The sequence below is a fragment of the Pholcus phalangioides genome, unplaced genomic scaffold (genome assembly GCF_987345545.1).
Source record: "Pholcus phalangioides strain wild (caught in Gottingen) unplaced genomic scaffold, Ppha-v1.0 ptg000039l_1, whole genome shotgun sequence".
Lineage (NCBI taxonomy): Eukaryota > Metazoa > Arthropoda > Arachnida > Araneae > Pholcidae > Pholcus > Pholcus phalangioides.
This window is the reverse complement of record NW_028301625.1, coordinates 22,507,448-22,535,170: the sequence shown is the minus strand read 5'-3', so window position 1 is coordinate 22,535,170 and position 27,723 is coordinate 22,507,448. Positions and strand designations below refer to the sequence as shown.

General features: G+C 33.3%; 1 protein-coding gene across 9 annotated transcripts in view; it reads right to left on the bottom strand.

The window, feature by feature from the left end:
- Window positions 1-4,190: 4,190 nt before the first annotated feature.
- Window positions 4,191-27,723, bottom strand: part of LOC149065712 (formin-binding protein 1-like) — a 146,052-nt gene continuing 122,519 nt past the window's right edge. For 4 of the 9 annotated variants that reach the window (XM_089253866.1, XM_089253870.1, XM_089253874.1 and 1 more), the window contains exons 10-15: window positions 23,119-23,237; window positions 20,840-20,972; window positions 16,756-16,928; window positions 8,263-8,423; window positions 7,480-7,663; window positions 4,191-5,094 (exon numbers count right to left, since the gene is read on the bottom strand). In XM_089253866.1, the coding sequence (XP_089109992.1) occupies window positions 7,506-7,663; window positions 8,263-8,423; window positions 16,756-16,928; window positions 20,840-20,972; window positions 23,119-23,237 (744 nt within the window). In that variant the 3' untranslated portion in view covers window positions 4,191-5,094; window positions 7,480-7,505. The remainder of the gene's footprint in view (window positions 5,095-7,479; window positions 7,664-8,262; window positions 8,424-16,755; window positions 16,929-20,839; window positions 20,973-23,118; window positions 23,238-27,723) is intronic. The other 5 variants (XM_089253867.1, XM_089253871.1, XM_089253868.1 and 2 more) reach the window with 4 other exon arrangements.

Here is a 27,723-nt window from a genome sequence, read left to right as displayed (position 1 = left end):
TGAGTGCGATTCCCCCTCCATCCCGACACCCGTGACAAGGCCCCACCGGCGCGGTCCACAGCACCCCAACACGCCCCGCGAAGGGAGCCCCCCGACCACCGCTACCATCCCCACCCCCAAGAACTTCTATTGTGGATATGAGAGAACAATTTGTTACAGGACGGGAACATCGCTTCTCATCAAGGAAAACATGGAACGCCTCGCGACAAGGGCCTCAATCAGCGCATTATTCCTGACTACGTATGAAGTTATTTGATTTGTCGACATTCAATCTTGTTCTTGTTATTTCCTGCACCTCCGAACGGTCTGGTCTCTTGCCCTTCTTTTCACTTGAGGAGCCACATGCGAGTGCGATAGTCAAAGCTGCAATTTGCCAAAAGTCACGTGCAGAGAAATGCACGTGTGCCACATCAAAAAATACTACAGATATAATTAAAAAAAAAACATGTGCAGACAGTACAAACAATCCAAAATCATGTGCCGTTTATGCGTGTATGACGTAAAAATTCAAAAGTTGGAACCACAGAACCAATCCGGGGCATAATTTACATGGGGTGCCGGTGGGCCAATCTGCCTCTTTTCCAATGTGGCCGGCTGGGCTTTCTGTTTCACATGTCGCAACATGTGTTAAAAATGTGTGAGCCCTTTTCATGAATACAAGTACAAATTATTTTTGCCAGAATTCTGGAACGCTCTTCAAAAGAGGTGGGTTCAATATATTTTTCCCACTACTTCACACATTTCATGCAAGCTCAGTAGAGACGGACGCCCACTTCGCCTGTGCAGTCTCCATTTCTAGTTTCTCAAAAACAGGACCCAATCGGAAGATTGTTGTCTTTTTGAGCATTGAAACATTTGAAAAAATTCATTTTCGAATGCCTCAATAATGGCCTCAAGTTAGTTCAGTTGAATGGTTTTTTTTTCAATCAACAAAATTCTTTGCTTCTAGCAAAAACCATCTCGATCACACAACAAACTAAACAGCTACTGATAGTAGTAGTGCACATAGAAAAAAAGACTTCATCTTAAACAGTATAGGGTTGTCGCCAACCATAAAATTTGCATTTATCAGTGAAATTGCAGTCTATTGCAGTTTCGCATGCGAACAATAATTGCACTGAAGTAACATCATGCATTGACGCTTGCCTTGCAATGTAGATTAGCTGAAAGGATAATGTGCCACCAGAGGACATGCGAGAGTTTAATGCAGACATGCCAACTTTTGGAATCTATAAATCAGGAGATTCTCCCGAGGGGCACCCCCCCCCCCCCGACATTCATAGACTCAATCGGGAAAAAAAATTCACTAAAAAAATCACATTCCACATACTGTTCATAAAACATGTTTCCTTTCGTGGACGCTATCCACGATTGATAATCTTGGGTACATATGAACTCTTAAAAGCTTTATATAGCTTAAAGTTTTATATTTTCTTTCTGAAGACATATTTAATCCGAGGAAACAATCTAAAAACGTCAAAATACAAAGCTGCCGACGGAAAAACTTGTGTTTACCGCACGGCTGTTAATGGAATACAATAACGATTATACAGGAATTTCGGCAACCAAGGTCATGCACCTGATAAATGATTGCCGATAAACGCTATGTAAACAAAATCACGTCTTTGCAGTTGCTTAAATGCGGCCACCAAGTTTTTTTTTACGGCTACTTGATGAAAATGACCACGGCTGTTCTCTATGGGTGTTTTCCCTAACGACGACAGCAGTAACTGACGTCACGACAACGTGAAAGCTCGCGTAGTCAAATTTTCTGCCAAAATCCTGAGAAATTTTAACAAGAGGGGAGCAGGAGGAAGGATGAAAAATCCAGAGTTCCCGCCTAAAGCAGGAGAGTTGGCAGGTCTGTTAATGTAAGACAGTTTGATTATGAGCTGACAACAAAGTTCACATAGATCCACAAAAGATTCTAGAAATAAATTTTTTTTTTTTCTTCCATTGTTTGATAGTCTAAATGCCAATAGGAAAATAGCTTAAATTATGATCACAGAAACAGTTGGATCAAATTTGAAGTTATCCAAATTACCAAATAGAGAAGCCTACTTTCAGAATTCGCGAGAAATTTTTTAAAAAATCTAAATGCAAATAAAAAGTATCAGTGTAAAGTTAACAAATGCTTATTTTTGTGATGTGTGAGGATAAACTAATCACGCTTTTGTACACGAAAATGAGTGTTCAGACTGGCTCTGCTTCCTGGAGTCAATAGTTTATAAAATATCATTTGAAGCCGTAATTTCATGACTGTTTTTCATAGTTGGACCACTTATTCCCTTTCCCCGGCATAATATATATTTCACTGATCTACATTTCAAATGGCACATTAGAAATCACCCTTTGAAAAATTTTGCATCTTTTCAAGGGCTTTTGATTTTGAGAACATGCTCTCTCAGAATTCTGAAAACAATGTACAGAAACACTACCTTTATACAGGGTGCATAGGTAACATGACATATGGCATTTTACTGGAAAACTTGATTCTAGAGGTATACTTCCAGTTAGAAAAGTATCAAAATAACGTGTAGTACACGGATGTGTCATTCCCCCCCCCCTCCACGTTACAAGGGGTTGTATAACTACTAAAATGCAAAAATTAAATTTTTATATGGAGAACGTGTCCAAAAATCCAATCGGAAAGTTGTTACCCTCTCTCCTGATGACACCAAAAAATGTCCATGTTTCTAAGTGCAATATTTGCCGAGATATTTGAAATCGAATAATGGAAGATGGGAAGAAACGGTGTTAAATGCCAGTAAAATGGTTTACCAGCATTTAACACCATTTTTTCCTAACTTTCCTTCATTTTTCGAATATCTCAGCCACTTAGAAACATGAAAATTTTTTTGGCATCAGGAGAGACAGGGCAGCAACTTTCTAATAGAATTTTTGGGCACAGGGTGTCCATATAAAGAGTTAGTTTCTTTGTTTTAACCCCTGTATACAACCCCTTGCAATATGAATGACATATTTGAGTACTACTGAGTTTCTAACTGGAAGCATGCCTCTAGGATCAATGGTCCGCCTGTAAAATGCCATACACCGTTATATAACCATATACACTGAATATTACAATGAACAGTCCATTGTACAGTTTTGTTTAGCATGTAAATATGTCTTAAAGAAATAATGTCTGTTGCTTCTGTAGCACAGAGGAGTCTAGCCTAATGCACTCTCCCAGATTGCGAGAGAACAGTGGTTCAATTTCCCACAGAGGCACTTGAGTTCTCTTAAAATTCATCTTCGCCTAAGCCAATTGTCAAAACCCTTGTATGAATTGCAGTGACATCTTCATCTACTCAATTATAAATAAGACTCAAGAAAGAGAAAAAAAGCCATTAACTGCTCACTGACAGATATGCAAGTACTTACTAATATTTTGCTACATTTATTTGAAGTTCGCCATATTATCAATGATGATTTTCGTCAAAAACTCATTTCATCTGCACAAGAGCTATAAATTATAATCAATCTAGAACTTATAGTTCAAACATGATTCTAAATGGCTGCTTAATTACTTCAATGCAGGATTTGAATCCAGATCTGCCTAAAAGTGATCCATACCCCTAAGTAATTAATACAGTCACATCCACTTATAACAAAGTTGGAATAAATAGCAAAAATATTCATTATATATGAACTCAGTTATATTCGTACCAGCTAGAGAAGCAATATGAAATTCACGTAAAATAAGAAACCTAGTTATATGTGAAAATTTGTAATATCCATGTTTGTTATAAACAAGTCCGACTGTATTACATAATGTTCACTTTTTTCTGAGTCTCAGTTCATTCATTCTCTGTTAATTTATTATTAAAAAAAGTTTTTTTTTAACACATGGCAACATTTTTTTTTGCTCTTTGATATAAAAGCCAAACAAACTTGCACCTAGAAATAATCCTATTTACTCCCATTTTCAAATTTTTAATGTTTTATGAAAATATGCAACAAATTTCTATAATATAGTTAATTTTTTTATAAGTTGATATTGGCTTCTGTGACTAATTCAAACCTGTGGCCAGCAACTAGATAACTTTTTCTATTGCCTTTCCCCAAATATATATTTTTTCTTTCTGATCATTAGGGAAGATATTCCAGCGTATAGTGATGGAAAAAGAATGTCCAAATTAGTTATCAGACAAGAAAATAAAACATCTGTCTTCCAAAGAACCAAAACTCTGGTGTGAAAAATTTAAATTTATTTTCAAATTTTAATTTTCAAACATGACCAATTTTGACAAAACAAAATTGTGGTAAAAAATGCTCATAGACAGAAAAATGGCATAGCAAAAGCTCGAAGTAGATGCTTCTAAGAATAAAAAATGCTGAATTTAAAAAAAATAAATTTGTAATAGATAAAGTAAAAAAATAATTTCATGAGAATTTAATGACACAATAAGCACTATGGCATATGTGATTGCGCGATGCATTCAATTTACAAAATACACAACAGTAAATACTCTGCGGATTCAACAACTAGAAACATTTTAAGGCACCACCATAAATTAAGCATGTGTGTCATGATAAGCAAAGCTCATAAGACAAGTATACGAGATCACAATGATAATGCAATTTACATCATATGACTGAACTTCCTCTTTAGCATCTGAATTACTCAATATATACAAAATGAAAAAATAACAATCCTATAGGTTTCTTTTAAATTGAAGAGCAAAATTAACTTGAGCAAATATGTGATAAAACAATAGACAACATGAGTTCAGTACGAGTAATACTTTCCATAGAGGACTCAATACTGAAGTTCAACTTATCACAACTCAGAATTATTAGAAAACTGCAACACTAATATAGTGGGCAGAAATGTATGCTATAAAAATATGTACTTGAAATATAATACTAGCATTTACAATTACTTGAGTCTATTTATACAAAAAAATGAAAACACCAATGGCAACAACCAATGGTAAGTGAAGTGAAATTTCTATAATCACTGTTCAAATATAAAAGCAACTAATGGGAACACTCTTGTGCCACACGTAAAAAATTAAAAAATAATACAAAGCTGGAATATGAATTCATCCAGACCTTGGATGCGTCTCTGGTCCCAATGAATGCATTCACCTAAAAAAAAATAGAAAGAAAATTCTCCTAAAAAATTTGAATTATTTTATTTTAAGACCGGGATCACACCATAAAAGTTTGATAAAAGATCTTTTACAAAACTGGAAGAAAACTAATAAGCCTATTGGTTAGATTCAATCGAATGTAATCGATATGCTTATTGGTTGTTTCTTTCAAGTTTTGTAAAAGATCTTTCATCAAACTTTTATAGTGTAATCCCGCCCTAAAATATTAATTTAAAAATAACCGTCTGTGTGAATATTCTAATAAACTTCAGCAATTTGATTATCTGGAAAATGAAGGAAACCAGGGTACAAAAACTGCTCAATCTCACTTCAAACATCACAAACTGAAAATCTGTATTAGCTTTAGAAATCATATGCTTAAATAAAGTGAAACAATTTGCATGCAAAATAGATATTTTTCTATAATCGCAGCCTCCTAGCATTTTTATAGACACCAAAGTTTCTCATGCATTCCAAAGGGGTTCCCAAATTCTTACGCATTTATTGGAGCACAAAATTCTTGAACACATACATGGCTGGGGTTATACAAGCCACCTACGCACTTAGAGGGATAGCAAAGTTTCTCCATTTATTTCTAGGAGTACAAAAGCCTCTACTTAAACATAAAATAATTTATTTTAAAAAGTTGGGAAAATAGAATAATGCATAACTGAATAATGCGTAATTAAATACATCAATGAAAATACTTGTTAAAAGTTGTTTTTTTTCTAAATAAGATTGTGGATGATAAATGTTTCAGGTTGCAATCATTTTTGCCTAATAAGTAGGGCTCTGACTTTTATGACCTAAAGATGAAATGTTGTTTTAGGATAGGTTAAAAACCTGAAATTCAGGTTTTTAACCAATCAGCAACGACATTTCATCTTTAGGTCATAAAAATCCAAGCCCTACTAATAAGCCCGCAAAACGTGATGTTCTTTCTTTTAGCAAAAAAGGACCCTGTCACTGGAACATTTCTTGGGGAAGTTACATTCTCAGTCAAACAAGGTTAGACTGAGATCTCTCTCTCGCTTGTGATGTGTTAAAGTGGAAAGTTATATCAACATTGTAAAAATACAGGGTTAGTGAGAAATGAGTTTCCCACTTCAGAGAGCTCTGGAGTGTGCTCTACAGCTCCAAATGAGACAAAATTTGCACTACAGCTAATTCAAATGATGTGCTTGTCATTTATGAAATTAAAAAAAATTACAAAAATCTGACAATAGGTGGTGCTAGAACACAAAAATATTGAATATGCTTACACATATCAATGTTTAACACGTTGCACTAAAACTGCTCAATATGTTCCCCTTCATTTTGAACCATGTTCTCTAATTGCATAAAAAACATTTGGCACTGTTCTGGATATTTTGGCAGACTCACTGTGTTTAGCTGTGGAATGGTTTTGCGATTATAGAACACATTGTTTAAAACAAAAGAGAACATATTGAGCATTAAAAATGCTACAGATTAAACATTTATAAATGAAAGCATATTTACATGTGTGCTCCAGTGCCATCTAGCAACAGATTCTTGTACTACTTTTATTTAATAAATGACAAGCTTAACATTTGGATTGTCTGAAGTATAAATTTTGTCTCATTTGGACCAGTAGAATACACTCCAGAGCTTTCTAAAGTGTAGGGAACTTATTTCTCACTAACCCTGTCAAAGTATCAGGTTAGGCGATATATCTTGTGAATGCCAGTAATAAAGTCATTCTTCTGATATAACCTGGAGCTTTTACTAGGTATATATCGCTTAATTGCTACATTCACACAGAAACAATTCACATGCAGCACCATGCATATCTGTAGAGTAGAATCAAAAAAGTACTGATAGATAAAATTTCCTCACACTGGAAAAAAAGCTGCACCAATATCAGTACGAGCTCTTCCTCTAATTCTGTTCTTGCAGATGTTTAATTCACCATAAAAAAAACTCTAATTCCTCTTTGTTCATGGATAACAAACAGGATTCCAGAGTTTATGATATATCACTTTTTCTCCCAGTTTAGGCTTTCAACCAACTGTATAAACTTCTAATTTTTTAAGCAATAAGAATAGAGTTTTGTGCTCTGACATTAAAATTAATTTGCACACAATATATAACATGACCACAATTGAGGTCGGAGTCTAGCTTAAAGTGGAAAATGTGCACTAAAGGTGTTTTGGAGGTTAGATTTTTGATAATAAATAACCTCTATCTTTTCTTACAAAAAAAAAAAAAAAAAAAAAAAAAAAAAAAAAATTAGTTTTTAATGAAAAATGCACAGACTGACACTTAGATTTTACAAAATTGTATCTAATTTCAGACTAAACCCTGATTGAACTGGAAAAAAATTCAAAACTAGAAATAGATTTAAACCACACATGCTTACCAAGTTTCACTAAATAGTATAACACTTTAACAAGTGTTATACAGATGAGTTTCAATGTATGATGTAGGAACAAAACCTTCTTCAAGATCCCTTTTTCTGATGCGAGTCCAGCCATCTCCTTGGTCTAATTCGACAATATCAAATTCTTCATTTTCATGAACATCAACAGATCCTTCACTTTGACCTTTAAAAAAAATTAATACTTCAGTTCAGATACAATAATCAGTCGTTTCCCTAACATCATTTATTGAAAATCTGATTCTATAAAATGTTATTCTTTTTGTTTATAACACATTCAATAATTGTAAAGATTAAATCATCACATAATACAAGACTAGTTCTAATCGAGATTATTTTTTGACAATCGTATGTTATTCGAAAATATGATACATCCTGTTTGCATTTTAAATGGTTTTTAATGATCCTTTTTTCAAGTTAAGACATGATGTATATGTAACCGAAATGATCTTAGTAAAGATATTGACCCACATAATTTTTTTTTTCTTTTTGAAGGCCATTTTGACATACAATAAACACAAAAAATTTTTTTTTTAATAGTCAGTTTTGGCTCAGGTATGAAGAGAATATATTTGAGTTTTTTAAACGCGCTGATATTTTCAATCATTTGTAGCAAAGTTAATTTATAAGGAAACGAAAGAATTTAGTTATAGGAAAAAAAAAACTTAGTGACAATTCATTATCTTAATAAGAGCAGAAAATAGAAGACAAAAATATGCTTTCAATTTTTAATATTAGAAATAACAGCATTAGATTGGAATAAACCTGTGAAAGGATAAAGTGCTTTTCCTGTTCCCAGTACAGCTTCAAAATCATTATACTCGGTACATTCATTATCAAATTCTGGATCAGGATAACTGTCTGTCTCAACATCATTTATACTAGGATGACTGGTGCCAATACCACTTTCTGGACTGTTGGAACTACTGAAATCAAAAATACAATTATGTACGACAACAAAAAATATATTGTAAACCAGGACATTGTAAGTTGAAAAGTCATTTTATTATTAAATTTTTTTTTACCCTTTAAGATACTGTATAGTACTAACATTTATAGATCAACTGAGGTTTGAACCCAAAAGTTCACGTAGATTCATATATTTGAGAAAAAAAAAATCGGTATCATTAACCTGCTGACTTGAAGTGCTGCTAATATATGAGCAGTAAAGAGTTTCGTCCAGACCACCATCTCGCATGTGAGTCAATGACATGAATGAAAATTCCACACAAGAAAAATAAGAAGGGTTGGTTCTGCCAGGTTTGCTTTCTTATGATGGTATTCAAAAGATTAACATTTCAGTTTTTCTTAATGTGATATTCCGAGAAGAAAAATAAACACACCACTATTCCCTACTATTGATATAAGAGAATCTATTAGTATTGAAATTAATTTTATATATTTTAATTTAATCAATTTCAACTTAGTAAATACTCATTATCATTTCACTATTCTATTTACTAAACTTGCTTTGTTTTTCATCACACTGAAGACTTTTTTTTAAAATAAAAGGGTCCACTTGACAGATCAAAGATTGAAAATGAATTCAGTTCAATTCAGTTCTTACCTTTTGGGTTAGATAAGACAATTGAACAACCAATGTTATTTGAACCCAAAATTGCAAAAGAACCACGGCTATACGCGTTTCGGAACTATAGGAAGTTCCTTCATCAGTAACAGAAACAAAACATAAGAAAAATAAAATAAAAATATTGAAAAGGTACTCCTTATAGCGAGAGTTACTCGCTGTTGTAGACAAAAGAGTCGAATTCAAAATGAACCGGCAACAAGAGCAGAGGAGGACAGAAAAAAGTAAAATGGCAGAGCCAATTGCAAACAAGAACGTGATAGTGATGCTGCTTTTCACCAATGCTGCTTGATGCTGAACTGAATATACTAAGAGCAGTAGCAGTAAATTGTGGCTACAGCAGCTCTCTCATTGATAATCTACACCACAAACTTATTAAAAATACTTCCGCAACCAAGCCTAAACCTGAACATAAAAACTTGATCATTTTGCCTTTCTTAACAAAAACCAGCCAACTTATCGCTAAAATCCTTCAAAAATACAATTTTTCTGTGGTTTTCATCTTCGTCAATAAACTTAGCTTCTCTAAACTAAAAGATCCCATTGACCCACTCAACAACTGGGGCATCTATAGCATTTCATGACAATGCGGATTATCATATATTGGCCAAACTAAACATGCCCTCAAATACCATTCAAATGAGCATAGAAGATACGTAACTAACCAAGACTTTAACCGCTCATCCATAGCCCAACACTGCTGGTCCTTTGACCATAATTTGACTTCTCTTCTGCCAAAATCATTCAAAAATGCCCCTCACCGTCTGACTTGGACTTCTTCGAACCATTCCACATCAACAAAAACCAGTTGGTCAATGACCTAACTAGCACACCACCCTTCTCAAAAATCTGGCAACAGTTTCTACAATAATTATTCTTTTCCATCAGCATCACTAGCATGTTCTCGTTTGCGATTGGTTCTGCCATTTTTATTTTTTCTGTCCTCCTCTGCTCTTGTTGCCAGTTCATTTTTAATTCAACTCTTGTCTACAACAGCGAGTAACTCTCGCTGTTTCGATATTTTTATTTTATTTTTTTTATGTTCTGTTTCTGCTACTGATGAAGGAACTTCCTATAATTCCGAAACGTGTCTAGCCATGGTTCTTTTGCAATTTTGGGTTCAAATAACGGTTGTTCAATTGTCTAATCAAAAGACTGTTTTAAATAGCTAGACACAGTCATACACCAGCTGAAATTTGAATGTGGAAACTTATTCAGATTAAAGTCATTGCTCATATTTCAGGTAAGGTTATTTGAATGTTATTTGGTTATCAAATGGACATAACACTTAAATTTTGCAGGAAAATTAACTTGTTCTTTAACACTAGAATACGGCGAGGTCATTCTGACCGCTTTCTGAACTTAGATCACAGACTACATCTTAATTTTTCAAAATTAGACAATTTCAGGTCATTACTTTTCTTAATTGATGAAAGGAATTTTTGGTAAAAAAACATTCCTACATCATTTCACTAATCTTTTAGAAAAAATTCTACCTAAAACTACCGAGCAGTAATTTTGACCACTGTTTGAAATTTTAAACTTTACTCTCAGCATTTGCGTAGTTGTCAGTTTTTTGCATACAATGTAGGGTTTTTCAAAACTTGAATAGGTTTACTAAAAATATATAATAGAATCATGTTCAATCTCACCCACTTTTTAAGATCAAGGAAACTGCTAATTTTTCAGATGGTTCGGCGCAACACACTATGGGATATTTTTTATGCATTCTCACCCAATGTTTGAAGCTAAAGACCCCTATCTCAAAGGGAGTATAAAGAGAGGAAGGTTTTTTTTTTGTTTAAATAATATGATTATCACGTATTCCCAAGAGATCTTTACGATCTGTCCAGTGAATTTGCTAGTGTTAGTAAACATCCATGCCCAAACCAGGATTCGAACCCACACCTGCACAGTCAGAAGCTAGCTCCCTAACCACTGGATTGCCAAGCGGCATTCATGAATTAAAAAAATTTTTTTAATTTATATACTTCAGGGGACCTCCTCGAACATTGTCATCCACAGGCCAGGAATTACTTATGCCATTGTCACAGCTGATTATATACATTTATTTATTCATTTAAAAAAATGTGGGTTTACATATGGAGGTTCATCTGGAGAGCATGTGGGCATTTTTCTGTACATAATGAAATTGTATAAAAAGTAATAGTGTTTGCCGGTGGTGCAACAGTTCTTACATGCTAATCACTGTGTTTTGACATGGGACCCCACGGCTCTTTATTCAACTCATTTACAGTGTGAAAATTTTTCTGAGCCTCAATCTCAGTGTGAAAGTGAGTGAAAAATCACGGCGAATTGTCGGAAACTCAAATTCCAACAAATCCTTACTCAATAATATATCGGAAGACATCTAATGTAGATGAAGATACAGAAGAGCAAAATGCAGAAAACAGAAAATGAATTCATTATACAAAATCAAAACAATTTTTCTTCATATAAAATTACCAATGAAACTAGCTGTGATGACTAAGGTAAGAGGTTTGGACATTTAAATTGCACTGAATTCACAAATACTTTTGGGTGAGAGAACTTTCTCTTTTTGATTATGTCCTCCACTTGATGCATTTTTAGATCATTATTTTTTTGAGATTCTTACTTGCTATTGCATGGGCAGAGATGCCATTGATGTGCTATAGTGTGTCAAATACCCAGAATTTCGGAAAAGGATGCATAAAAATTTGGTTCACACATCCTGCAGGACGCATTCTTTCTTAGTTCCTAGACGAAGAAAAAAGTATAGAGAAAAACTCCAACTTTTCTAACCTTTTTTTCTTCTTTTCACAGTCTGATCACGATCACGCAACCTTGAAAAGGTGGTTTTGCTACTTTGTATACTGTACTGTATTGATATATACATGGGTTATTCAACATATTTCATGCCTTCCCTTAATGAGGGGTAGTGTACAGAATTTTAAAATTTCAGAGTTTCTATCCCCCTGTGGATTTTCTCCCCTCCGGTTGCATACCGGAAATTATGATACTTTCGCGGCTATCTGCCAGCATTCAAAGACAGCGTCTATACGGAAATTCACCTTGTTCTCACAAGATTGCGAATGCATATTTTTTGAAAAATCGTAAAGAATTTGGAACGACCGTTCAAAGTGTAACACATTTTCCGAGATCGTTCAGAAAAATAAAAAATAATACGTAAAACTCTTTGAATATCCAGTTTTGTCATCTAGCTGCTATGTGATAGTAGCCATTTCACATCGCGAAAGTCACTGGTATGTACGCAGAATCGGCTTTTTAAGGGGCAGAAGGATTTCTTCCACAGAAATTATGGATCACTGAAGTTCAAAAAGAATTTTAAAATAACATAGTACAAGACTATTTTTTCCAATATATATTTTAATTTTCTACAAAATACTTTTAATTTTCTTGGGGTGGGGGAAAGGGCCTCGAGCCCCCATACCCCCTCCTGATTTTGCCTTTGGTGAAAATCTGGGTTTGGAACCCATGATTGTGCAGTGGTAATCTGCTAAAACTATGATTTTCTAAGGTTTTCCAATTTTGAGTCGGCTATTCCTTTGAAAAAAAAACACTGGTCGTCACGAAAATCACACAGACCTACAACACAAACACGTATACATTAAATTTCAAATCCATGCATTACTAGTTTGGAGGATAAATGCAGGGCTGCAACTAGGGAGGAAGAGCGGGTGGGTCTAGTGTCCCCCTTCTAGTGGGCTCTGGACTAGAAGGGGCGCTGAATTCACAATTTATAACTGCTTCTACATTACACGGGGTGCCAAAATGTGTGATTGCCCCATTTGAGAAAGTGTCTAGTTGCAGCCCTAGATAGTTGGCACCACCTACTGAACACGAAACACGCTGAATGCTGTCTCACACACAAACACACTTGAGTTTCACCAATACAAAATCTGACATAACTCCCATATTCAGGTGTGAAAGTTAAATGTGGCAGTTAAATGGTGACAGATCAGAGTGCTGGACCATCAGGGAGGAAAAATAAAGTCATTCTACCAGGAAATCCCTTCACAAGGATTTATATGAATAGGAATCGGAAGATAAGTGTCAGAGAGAGAATTTCATTTGCTTTAAATTCAAATCAGAAGATATTACTGAAAGAGCTAAGATTTTTTTAAAGAAATGGAAAATCAATCAGAAGGGAATTAATAAATCAATTCATTATTAAATATATAAATGTGTGCCTCTAACTTTTAATTACAGTGGATCCGACTTATAACGTTTTTCAAAAACTGTCATAAAAAACACTGTAAGCAGGGAAGCACTTTAAACGGGAAATCTTGATGAGAATTACTTAAAAGTTGGGACCATGAAAATAAGTCTCCGTACTAAGTGGAAAAACATTCTAAATGGGAACAATGTAAGCGGGATCAACGGTATATTTGGTTTAGATTTGTTAAATGTGCTAAATTCCACATGTACAATTCTCAGAGGCTTTTACTACTAGTAGACAATGAAAGTAAATAAACCTTTAGATAGAACATGTTTTTAGAAATTAATTATTTGATTCACAGAGATACCTTCTCCTACCCAGAACATGGCCCGACGCTCTGTCTCAAAGGAGAGATAAGTAGATGACCAAAGATCTGGGGGGCATGCAGCAAAAAATTCATAGATATACAGTGAATTATGGGGGAACCACACTTTTTCAAGAGGGACCCACTTTCACTCAAAAGGAAACCAGATTTTTTTAATATCCTGGATCCCGGGACCCAGGTAAATTAGAGCACAGTGGCATCTCTGCATGGGTATTAGTTTCAGTGGCAGGGGTTCAAGAGCAACCCTCCAAGATTAGGGGAAAAAAATACTATTTTCAAATTTTATATGAAAATTGTTAATAAATGTAAAAATTGTTTTGCCACAGATTTTTTCCTGTGGGTGTGACTGAGCATTTCTCTCTTTTTCTACCCAATTTCACCCCTAAATGATGTTGAAAAAGGAATATTACACCTGATAGTTTTTTCACTTCTATGAAGCTTGCAGAAAAATTGAAAATGGCATCATACTAATCTAATGGGAACCATGAATAGATCCTGATGAGAAATCCCTAATGTTGTCCTAAACTCAAATTCTCAGTTATATGGTACCAAACTCGTAAAAAGAGATTTTATTACAATGACTGTATCAGGGAAAACCCAAAAAGGAAAATTTCTCAATTTAAATTTTGACCAATCAAAAAAAAAAATCCCAGAGCCTGTGGAATTTTATAATTCAAAATTCAGGGTATATATTTTAGACCAGATGGCACAAACATACTCTGTACAATCTCCTTCAAGGAGCTGGCCAATGCACATTTTTCAATAGCTTTGATCTGAGCACAATCAATGCATGAATATGTTACAAAGAAAAAAATTTCTCGAAGAAACTTCATTTTACAATTAGATGAACTTCTATCACCCTTTGTCGCAGGTAGATGTGCCCCTCCAGATTTGTCTGAAGACTCTGACAATGCTCAAACAGAGAAATTGACAAAATGCAAACAGTGCTACGTGAGCAAATGTAAAAGCAAAACATTGATGTTGTGCAGAAAATGTAAAAATCCAGTTTGTGGAAACCAGTGTGAAGCAAAGATTCAATGTTCAGACTGCTAAGTGATATATGATCGCTATAAGCTTTTTATTTAGTTGCGAAGTCCCAATATATATTGGTTTTTTCAGTAATGCAACTATTCATATTATATATATTTATATTCCAGATTATATATATACACACACAGGGTGGTAACTATCGACTGCCCAATAATTATACATGTAACTCCTTGTGAAAAACTAATATATAAAAGTGTTCGTTTTGGGATTGGATGAATATTAAGGAAGTTATAAAGTTTTGAATTTTTGTGACGTGTCATTTTTCTAATGATCAGCAAAGACGCCATAAACCAAATGAAAGTAAATTTCTCTGTCAGCAGTAGGTTGCCACTTCTTAAAAATGAACTGAAATATTCAATACCATTAGATGCCGAGTTTGGTATTATTTCATGATTGGCGCTTTTTTCTCCATGTAGTGTGATATTATAATCTTATTAGTGTTAGCTTCATGCATTAGATTATAAATCTGGCGATAAATTTGCCAAAGTGTTAGACAAATAAGATCTATTTAAAAAATTTTTTACACCAAATCAATCATCTTTGATGCCCCATGTAGAAAAAGCTTAGGCAATTTTGTCCATTACTGTAGCACCAAGTAGTGTAACATGAATTGTGGGTCATGCGTTTGTGAAAAATATTGTCAATTCTCAAAAGTTTTACAACCAGCATAGAGGATGCGAGGTATGGTGTCTGTTACCATATTGCTGAGCCCCTTGAGTGGGATTATGGTATAACTGCATAAAACCAAATCAATACTTTTCACCAAAATGTAGTAATTTGCTTTCCTTCACTGTTCAGAGAAAACTGAAGGGCAGATACATACAGTATGCATAGTGTTTACTGCACTCTTTTTCTTTTACGCTGTCTTTCAAATTAGATCACATGTTGGTGAATAAAACAAGGCAATATCTTTTTAGCAATTTTGAACTTTCATCGAAACTTATGCATAAAAAGCTTCAATGAAAGATGTAAAAATGGTGGCTTGACTTAGGTGACTGGTTAAAACAATGATTTGGCCAGAAACTTTTAATCAAACTAATTCTTTTATTAATTGTCATATTCAATATAGTTATACGTTTATGAATAATCAGTAGAAAAAAAATCTTTATTTATTTCAGTCTGCATGTTTTACACAGTACTTGTAATTTTTTTCAGATGAAGTTTCATTCAACTGCTTAGTGTGAATGAAACTTCAACTTTAAAGTGATTGGTTTGATTTTAGCAAAGACAGACATCAGGCTCTCGCCGCCTTAATCACTACTAATTTCGCTGCCCATTTGAGATGCTGTTATGTTTCGTTAAATTTTTTCCCCAAAATATCATGACCTCCCTTCCCCTAGCTGTCCAAAATGAAGCCATCTCTTTACTGTTTGTTCTGAATATCACACATGTACAGTATAAATGAGATGGCGCAAAAATTTAGAACTATATTTGTCAGACTTCATTGTTGACAATTTGTAACTGATAGATTCCATTAAACAAGCTTATTGTGTTAATCAAGTTGATCTTCCAAAAATTCTGAATTAGAACTGGAAAAAATCTCATCTCAAAATTAGTTACACTTTATTCATTTAAAGGGTGTCACGATTTCGGAAGTTGAATTTTCAAACATGACTTTAAAAAATATTTATTCAATTGTGAGAATAAAATGCAAAAAAATTTTTTGTCAACCGGATTAATTTGATTTTTTCAAATTAAGATTAAAAAAATAAATAAATGAATAATAGTGTAAACGTGAACAAGAAAAAACACTTTGAATGTTATTTTTTCAAATTATAGTTTTTGAGCGCATCCATTTTTAAGATTTAAAAAAAAAAAAAATTATGGCATAAAAAATTCTGAAATTTTATATGAATATTTGTATGACGTGTAAAAACTTCAATATCCGATCATATTATCACTTGTGTTAATCCAAAATCCATATTTACAGCTCTCTCATGTATTTTTGCAATAGCAGTGAAAAAGACTCAGTATTTCTAGAGGGGTCCAAAAATTCTGGTAGCTCTAGTGTTAAAAAAGGCTATTACCATTCAGTTAAAATGCACTAACATCTAATAACAAGCACACACTCACCCATGAATTTGTTGGGGCGTACTAGGTGCGGATAATTTTGAATTTGTATAACTATTTGGATTTGAAACACTAGAATCTGATGCACTCCTCGATAAAGAATCCTCAGAAACACTAATCCTATGCTCTTGATTTCGAAGCCCAGCCCCTCTACCTTCTGCAACAGCCAGGTAATCCTAAAAGAAAGAACTAAGAGTTATTAAAAAGCTAAAATTATGGTTTGACTCATTAACATCTGTAAGTGGGATAATTTGTAAATGTTGATTGTCTCTCATAAACTGTCAAATAAAATGCTCACCCCAATACCTAACCAGAGAAAAAAAATTAAGTATGTTATACGAGTACCATAGAGTTACAATACAAATTAGTTGATCTTTACAAAAATGAATGATTTGCAGAATAAATCTCTGAGAATTTAATCTTAAAAATAAAAATTAGGATCATTTGTGTGTGTGTATTCACTAAAAAAACAAATTACATAAGAATAATTTCTTACAAATTTTAAGCTTCTGAACCTTCGAGTTCAGAGGAAAGTTAAAAATATGTATCTGCTGGAGAAGAGCAAATTAAAATGTTCAAATGAAGAAAAGACCTAAATGCATGTATTTTTAATGTGTAATCTCTAGTTTTCAATAGTACTTTTTTACTTATGCAAGAAATCAGTGCAAATATACGTGTCAGTTAGAAGATATGATTCTCATGCTTACAGAATGCAACTGAAAACTCAGTGATGCTTGAGCCAGAGTTGGGTTTTTGACAAGCGTTTGACATGACAAGCGTCAAAAACAGGTTTAAACTGTCAAAAACCTAACTGAATGCTTTTTGATAATGTTTTGAACACAATAGGAATATAACATGATGAAAAACTTACTTTTTTGTATATTATAATGTTTTATTTTTAAACATTTTATTACAATAATTAAAATGTTAATTAAAATATTAATTATAATTTGCAATTTTGAATTTTTCAACAAAAAGTCTAGAAAATATATAGTTTTGTGGTTCATTTTATCTAAGCTACTGATTACCTGTGCTCAATTTGCTAAGTGGAAGAGAGCTGCTTATTCAAAATGTGTATGATAGGGGCATCACAGAGTTAGGTTTTAGACGTCAGAACATAGGCGGAGATAGACTTGGAAGTATGGGGGGGGGGCATGACCATTATTGCTTGGGGGGGGGGCATGATGATATGTCAATTCTTATATACATTAGAACAGTCGACTCCACCTTTGACGTTGGGGGGCAATGACCCCTCATGCCCCTCCCCCGTATCTCTGCCCATGCTTCAGAAGCTGTAAATCAGTGTTAAAACAGTAAAAAACTTATTGTCAATGTTGTCAAACAATTTTTTAACCCGATAGATATGCTAAATAAAAAAACACTTACTTTTATGTAGGTTAAAGGGTTTTATATTCAGAATTATAATTACTGAGAATCTATTTTGATACTTCAAATTTTCTGATCTGCCCGAAGTTTGATTCCATGTAAAAAATTTTCACAGAATCTGTTAATACACTAATTAAACACATTTATTTTCATCTAAAAATTTCTTAGAGCTCAGTGTGTATTAATTCACAGAGTTTTAAAGAGCATTTTCAACCAAAGAAGAGCTGATAGGACTTGATACCCAAAACATTTTTTTGCACATTTAAAATTAAATACAGCTTCAACTGGAAAACCATTGCACATACCATGTCGAATCATTCCATAGTTTTTCCTTCAGTGTTTATGCTATCTTTATTGAAATTGTGTATTTTATAAGAAAAACCATTTATATTTTTTGTTAAAAATAATTCTGTAGAGAGTAGAAAGTTATTTTAGAATCATATTAAATATTTATTCTTTGTGTAACATAGTCACTTTAAACATTACATGCAATTAACATGTGTATTTCCAATGGGAATTTTTATATTGAAAAGCAATATTTGAGGTTTTTGACATGACAGTTTAAACCGTCAAAAACTGCCATGTGTCAAAAAAACTGCCAAACCTGGTTTAAGCCAAAAAAAAATATTTAGATTTTTTTCCTTCTACCTCACTACTATACAGATATTGAGTAAAAACTTAATATGATAAGAATCAAGCAATTAATAAAATAAAAAAAACAGAATAAAGTTTACTTTTTTCAACTGGATGAAAGTTATTGATATTCGACATAAGGTGCTGGAAAAAAGTTCAAGGACAACTGAAAAACAGCTATATCTTGAAAACTTGCTTTTATGTGCATGAAAATTTCATTTGCTTTAAATTTAAATCAGAAGATATTACTGAAAGAGCTAAGATTTTTTTAAAGAAATGGAAAATCAATCAGAAGGGTAATTAATAAATCAATTCATTAGTAACTATATAAAAATGTGCCTCTAACTTTTAATTACAGTGGATCCGACTTATAACGTTTTTCAAAAACTGTCATAAAAAACATTGTAAGCAGGAAAGCACTTTAAACGGGAAATCTTGATGAGAATTACTTAAAAGTTGGGACCATGAAAATAAGTCTCCGTACTAAGTGGAAAAACATTCTAAATGGGAACAATGTAAGCGGGATCAACGGTATATTTGGTTTAGATTTGTTAAATGTGCTAAATTCCACATGTACCATTCTCAGAGGCTTTTACTACTAGTAGACAGTAGTAGAGATAAGTAGATGACCAAAGATCTGGGGGGGGGGGGATGATGTTTTCCTCTAATGAAAAGAAGTTCAATTTAGATGGACTTGGTTTTAAATATTGCTGGCATGACCTATGCCACAACAGAGCCATATTTCCTAAACGCCAATTCAGAGGTGGATCAGTGATTTGGGAAGGTTTTACATCCTAAAGAAAAACTCCAATCGCGTTCATAAGCTGAAAAATGAACTCAGAGGCATATCAAGACAATCTGGCAGAGAATCTACCACCTGAAGCACTTCTTATAACTTCTGGACAGTATTTGTTCAGAAGGACAATGCTTCTGTACATAATTCAAAGTCTAGAAAATCTTGGTTTGAAGTAGATTCAGTGAAACTTGTTAACTGGCCAGTCAGAAGTTCTGATCCGAATCCTGAAGAGAACTTGTTGGGTATTTTGACATGAGAAGTGTATAGAAAAGGTACACAGCACGAAAATGAACATGACCTTATGGTAGCAATCAAACAGGACTGGAAGAAGATTCCACAACAAGTTTTTTATGACTTATCTCGATCAATGACATCCTGAGTGATAAAGATTATAGGGAAGAAAGATGATTTTTTTGCTCATAAACTGCTTCGTGTACAAGCTGTTGGCGATAAATTTGAATGTTCTGTATTGGATGTATAGGTGATAAATATGGTAGCCTTGTTGGCACAATAAAAAAAAGAAAGAAAAAAAATAAGTGTGGGGGAGAAACAATACAGACAGTAGATAAGAGATGTACAGTCCCTTGCTTTTTCACCCTCACCTATGTGTTCGTTTTCTCACTTCCATGTGCAGTATATAATATCAGGATTAATTCTGAGAAAAATATATATGTGGGGAGGGGAAATGTCATTGAGAATGATGAGGGGGAAAACACACATACAACTGTTTCATAGAGTTGCAATAAAGCTTAGCGATGAGGAAAAAAAAAAAAAACCAGTCAGCTGGATCGAATTTATTCCACTGGCATTTACACGTTACTTCCCTGATCGGAAAGGGGTTAAAATGATTTTGCGCCTAAATTTCTAGTGTCCTTATACTTTTTTCCAGGTTTCGACCTTTACTGTAAATTCAACAATATTTTTCCGGGACAGTGTAGCACTCAATTTTTTTTCACAGGAAAATGTTAAGTTATACTTGTAATCATCATTCTAAGAATTTCATGTATTTACATCAAAAGGTTTGTGAGATATGGTAATTTTTCGGTTGCCTTTAAACTTTTTTCCAGCACCTTGTTGCGTTGTTTTGATTTTACTTTTCTAATAAAAGAAACAAAGTTCATACTGTTTGTTTTTTTTAAAAATGGCCATCTACAAGCATCTGAATAAGATTAGTCAAGTGAATTTTGAGGTGCAATCAAAAATCTCTATGCAATCTATCATAAATCCTGATATTTCATAATTGCAAAAAGTCTAGAACCTAAAAAAAATTACCTCAAACTTCTGTAGTTCAGTTTGAAGTTTCTCTAAGCTGATACCATTGTCTGCCAATTTGCTTTCAATAAGAACTGGGTCTCCTAGTGTTCTATTGTCTTCATATACACACTTCATCTTCATTAATCCATCCCTTAAAAATTTAAACATAATTAAGAGTTCACCATGTAAGCCATAATCTAGATATAGCATTATCTCTAAAAAAAGTTATTTGTAAGAATTGATGTGCAATGTTATACTCGAAAGATTTGATAAAAGAAAAAATCATGAATTTTATACTAGTGCTTGTATGTTTCTCTTGCAATCTAACTACTACTACTAAACCAGACATGCACCACGTCCATATTCCTCTGCGGAACTAATGAATTGATACATGTTGGAATGTGTGTGTACGTATAGTGATCCTTCCGTGAGGTTTGTTTCTGTGTAAAGCTTGTTATGTGTAGTGCTGACATTCGCAATCAATTTTTTTAAACTACTGAGTTTTTTCTCAACTCATAGTGAAGTGTAATGAATGAATAATTATACCATTGCAGGCCTGTTGCTCTCTGCGGCGAGACTTCAACAGGGAGATCGGCTCGCATTTGTGCCTCGAAGTTGGAAACTGCAGAAAACCAACTTCAGCTGACCACCACTGCGGCAACGGTGGGGTTTGAACCCGGATCCACGTGGTGCGAGTCTGTCATTTTGCAATCTAACTGCCAAACTTTACAATAACTACACTAACTTACAGGATATTGAATACTGTACTTAATGACTTTATACACTGCTGAAAATATTGTGACGAAATGGCTTTATTTGTGTGTGGTTTCAGTCTACAATGTTCTGAAGATGGCTTTCCAATATAGGGCCAAAATGCATAAACCAGTGAAAGAAAACAATTCATTCATCTTTAAAATGTTTTAAAACTTTCTTTGAACAAAAGAAATACTGAATTGACTCTTTTTCCCCTATTTTTCACATGTAAAGAAAGTCTACTTTGACAACTTGCTAGAACTTAAACTATACATTGTCCAAATTTAATACCAAAAATCTGTAAAACACGTTGAGTGTTACTATTGAGCACAAGTGTGTGACGATTGTAAAATAGTATAGAGTAGGTATCTGTACAGTGTGGAACACAGCAACACAATATGTAGGACAATGGTTTTCTTTCCTTCATGTTAAAGGTTAATTTTTTTCCAGTCTTTTGTTCCCAACAGAATGAAAGTTTTAGCAGAAGACTCCAAAGATACATTTTTTAGGGATTTCCTGTAAAGGAGAAGAGATTTAACACCCATTGTTGTTGTAACTCCAGTAACACTTCATCCCGTTTGAGGCATCAAACTGCTTATTCATGATCATACTTACTGGGAGGATGTCTTGAAAGAATATATGCAACTGATATTTGCTATAAATGGTATAATTTCTCTAGAAGTTTTTAAAAGGACTCAAGGATGCCAAAATGGGAGTTTTAAAAACAAGATATTTCTGGGTTACGGAAACAAAGCAGATTAAGTTAGATGAGATATCTCTGGATAACAGCTGTAAGGATTAATATACTTCCTGTATTAGTAAATCTGGCGAGTCTTGCAATATGATAGAAATTTGATTGTTCCTTAGAAATTGACTAGCAGTAGGCTATAATTAAAGTTTTTGCTACAAGCTAATCTAAATTCATACAAAAAAGTAGACAAGAATCTGTAAATTTCGCAGTTTTTTTGTAAATTACAATAGAAAGAAACTTGTAATAATATATAACTGGAAAGAGATTACCTTTTATGTAATGGAACAAATAGAAGAAAAAATTTACATAACGTATCAAAGTGTACAAAATGTAGTGTTAACAGCCAGATGTACTTCAGAACTATAACTTATGTCACATACCTCTTTTCAACTAGCAAGGAAAACATCAATAAAATGAATGGAAAACCCCAAAAAAGTAAAATAAATAACCTTGACAAGCAAGGTACCTCTGTTATATAAAAGAAACAAAGTCAAAATGACTAAGCACTGGAAACAGTTTATACAGCACTCCATACCACCAGCCTCTCAAGAGTTTTTTAAACATCATTACTATGCTTTTTCAAGTATTTTCCTCCCCTTCCTCACAATATTGGTTATTTAAACATTGTTTCTCAACAAGCAAGTAACCTCTGCTATAAGAGGTTATTGTTTGGTTGCTTTCTTTTACACTTATTTTATTTGTACATTTTCTTTGATATTGAGGAAGGAACTTTACATAGTTCCTAAATGCATCTGGCTGTTGTTCTCACTACCTTTTTGGGTAAACAATATACCTGGCATCAGTTTCTTTTTGGATCTGACTTTTTATGGCATTTATTTTTTGTTGCAACTTCTTCTTTTGTTGCACTGGTGGCAAATCACTGCAGTCCTCCTTTATTTCATCAACAGAATTCTGTAAATTTTTTGAAAAATGTGAAGAAACTCAGTAATTACCAAATTCCTTTTCAAGCACCAATACCATACATACACTTACTCCAAATTCATAAAAATAGATAGAGGACAATGTTGTTTCACTGATGTTCTTCAGATGCTTCAAAACACGAAAACTTTGATGCAGCGATACCTCGGCTAACTGAGATAATTTGTTCTGGAATCGCATTCATTGGTTGAAATACGATTTCCTGTAGGTTTCTATGGAGAATGTTTTAATTCATTCTCAATACTGCTCAAAATTTAAAGATAAGTTTCATAAACAGTAAGAAACATTAGGGAAAAAGACAAAAACTGGCTAAAGGCTAAGAGGAACAGCTCACAATTGAATAAAAGAATTTACAGGAAGATCAGAGAAATTGAAGATCTTTTATTTTGCAGTATAAACACTTTTTAATCAATTTGCAGTGTGAACACTATCGTACTGACGAATGTCTAATCAACTTACACACCCATCCTCTGGGAACGCTTCGATATCTCAATGAGATGGGAAGCGGGGTGTGTTTGGTTTTCAAAGGTCAAAGGCCAAGACGGAGAGGAGTTACTGACGTCACATACCCGCCCTCACGAGAGTGCAGCAATCAGGCGAGGCCATACAACTTGTGGCCTAGACGACAGCGGACCTATGACTACTGAAGACCAATGTCGAAGTGATGTCGAAGCTGGACAATCTAAAAACATGGATGACGGTGATTAGCTGATCCACTGCAATTCGAAATTTTATATTCATTATTGACAATCATTGGATTTAGATTGACAAACATTAGTTTTAGCTTATCGACAATCATTAGATTTAGATTATCGACAATCATTAGACTTAGATTATCGACAATCATTAGATTTAGATTATCGACAATCATTAGATTATCGACAATCATTCGATTAACTGACGATTACTAGATTCTTTATGAGAATGTCATCATACTGAGCCATCATCACATAATCTTGTTTATGATTTTGATTGCCTATCGGCGTTTGTTGTTTCGATTTTAATTATCTGTTATATGATATCAGATTAACGATCATTTATATATATATATATATATATATATATATATATATATTTTTTTTTTTTTTTTTTGTTGCCATTGTCCAAGGTGACAATGTTTTGTTGTTTATAATAAAACTTTCCGGATACACCCATCCTTCAGGAACGCTTCGATATCTCTCTGAGATGGGGAGCGGGGTGTGTCTAGTCTTCAAAGGTCAAAGTATGAACACTACCCAAAGGGCTCATAGGTCATAAATGTAAAATAAAAAGATGTGTGCATGGTCAGTTTATTTCTCTCATACATAGGTAGAAAAGATAAGCTTCTGGAATGTCCAAACTGTTTAGTACTAAGAGTTTTATTGTGCATACTGAAAATATTGAAGTCTGGGCTTGAAAAGGAAATTAATAATTTTTTTTAAAATTATTTTTTAATCAACAAATTTTTAAAAAATTTATTCATTTTATAAGAAATGGCTTAAAAGTTTTCTGAAAGAAAAATAGATGGTTTATCTGGAAAGCAATCCCGATTACGCTTGGCACAAAATTCAGCTCAGAATACAGCTACTTTATATTAGCGAGCGGCATCAGAATCCACCAATCTATTCATCGGCAGTCTGAAAAAAGTGAAAAATAATCTTTGTTTGCAGAGTTACTCATTAGCCAAGGTATCACTATCATGTAACTCATCGTGTTAGTGATACTCCTACTTATCCAACAAAATTTTGGACATTAAAAATTTTAAAAATCATTATGCACCAAACCAAAAACTAGCAACAAAGATTTGGTGAATACAACTTGAAAAACCAGACAGATACCCATGTTAATATTCCTTACAGAACTTTTAACATAAAGGGTATCTGTTAGTGAGTACAACTGATAAACTGAAGCGGGGAACTGTCACTTCAAAGTAAAAAAAATTATCAAAATGAATGATCTAATGAAAGTATAATTAATTTTGCAATTAATCAGTGGTTGGTACTTTTGACTAATTTAGAATAGAAATATTTGAAAGTGAAAGATATGAAATTTTTTTTGTCATATATATTAGCATCTGTTGCATGGCAGAAGAAATTCAAGAACACACCCCCTCCACTATTGATTACTGATAAATTTTCTATTTCAGGTTTAAAAATTATACAAATAATTCAAAAATTACCATACCGAATTCAGTAAAAATTTGACGAAGACTTTTCAGCTATGCCTTAGACAGAAAATCTCACCTGCCCCAGTTTACATTTAAATTGTTTTATTGTTGACTCCATGCTAATCCTTATGAAATTTATTTTTTAATTTCCTACAATTTTACAGTAATCAACAAAAAGCTCTAGCTACGATTTTGTAAATTTTCTTCAAACACTCTTGACAATAGTATAGATTCCATTATTTCATTATTCAAACTGCTATTAACTTATGATAGTAAATATTTTTTGGCAATTTTGTCATTCTTAGTGGAAAGAGAAAATTAATACCTCATTATAGAAAATTGTTATTAATGACTTCATGTGATGAAGCATTTAATTAAAAGCAAAATCAGTAGAAAATTTAAAAGCAATTAAGCATGCAATAAAAATTAATGATAAATTTAATATTAGATATATTTAAACAAGGAAAAGAAAACATGCAGAAGAGGAATGAAGCACACACCTTTCCAGAGTTAAAATACTTACATAAAATGAAGAGGTAGACAGCAAAAGGAAGATATTTTTCAGAACAAATCACAGCCAGAATTAAAAAAAAAAAAAAAAGATGAAAAGTGAAAATATGTAATGGTGTTTACTACAATGCAAGATGGTACACATTTAAAATATCCAATTTTGATATAAATCAGATAATAGCAAAACAATTCAAGTCATATCACATTGAAACTACATTAAAAAACCATTAGTGTGAAAAGAAATCTGATACGAGAATTATTTACTCTAGTCCAAAAAAAAGAAAATTCATATAAATATAATTTTATTGCAAGTGATGCATACAAGTATCCCTCACTTTATCAGTTTTTTTTCGAAGTTCATTAAAAAAAATTACAAGTAGCACATCTGCAATTCTTATGTGAGAATGTAGAAAGTGCCCACACATGATGGGTGCCAATAACCTGAATTTGCCATTTTCGAGAGAGAATTAAAAGTAAATTAGTAAATTCAATGTTAGCATTGAAGAAAAACAAACTATGGAACAAGGTGGTGTTGGAACTTTCAAAAGAATATACTTGAAAGAGAACTCAAACTTATCCAGGACATACTTGAGACTAGTTTATGCTATATCGACAGCAAAAATAAAATTTCAGAAGAAGAATTTTGGAAAAAATAATGTATAATATAAAAATGGAAATTTACAACATAGGAGAGGCATGGGCAAACGTTAAGCAGTTCTTCATGAAGATTGTTTTAAAGAAACTTTCACATAGAATTCTTGATTCCACAAATTTTGATCCTGCAAGTTAGCTTGCCAACTTAAGATATTACACAGTAAAATGTTTTTGGATTTGAGGATGTTGAACTCCTTGCATCCTATTCACCACAATGCAAAGACATTTAGGAAATTATTTTCTTTATATGACAAAGTCAGGAGTTCTTACAAGTTATTAGGTTCACATTCTTTCATCATCCTGGAGCAGGAGTGGCCAACCTGCAGCATATTATGGTATCTGGAGGGGAATGCAAAGAGGCTTTCTTCAAAAACTTTGTTTTTCAATGAAAGAAACTCTCGAATTTCTGAGCTATCTTTTGCCTTATGAATGAGAGTTTTGTAGCCTACCAAACCTGCATTTGGTATGATCGGCCAAAACAATAACTATGTAATAACTATACAGGATATGCTGCTAGGACATATCCTGTATCCACTTATTGTTATCAGGACTCAAGGTTCCCGATAACAATAAGTGATTCATAACTATATCCGAAACAAATTTTACTTCACATTTGCTTCCACCATATAAAGGCCATTGCAAATGCAGCTCCCTTCATACATGGATCATAGCAGCTACTACAGCCGGATTAGGAAATGATTTGGACATTGAGTATGGAAATGTTTGCAAACAAGGAAAAGGGAGAGATCTTCTGACCTCCAATATAATCTTGCAGATTTATAAAATAAGGGGAAAAAATAAGTCTTTTATGACCTTAGCTTCAAAATGCAGGAAAATAACCTTTCCATGGAAAAAGACAATATAAACAAAAATCCTGATAACTATAAACTAATTTTTTCCTATGTTATGACATTTGTCCATTCTATATTTTGCAAAAATGATAACAATGCCAGTGATTCCAATAAGTTGTGTCTACTGCAGTGTTTCTGAACTGTCTGGCCTTGACATCAGTCACTTGGCTGTGAATGATTGTTTTATTTTCTCCATTTATTTCCCATTAGTCGTGTTATGACCAGGTTTTCAAGTCCTGAAAACAAATCAAATGGGCCATAGGCTTCTAAAGGTTGAGAACCACTAGTCCACTGCATT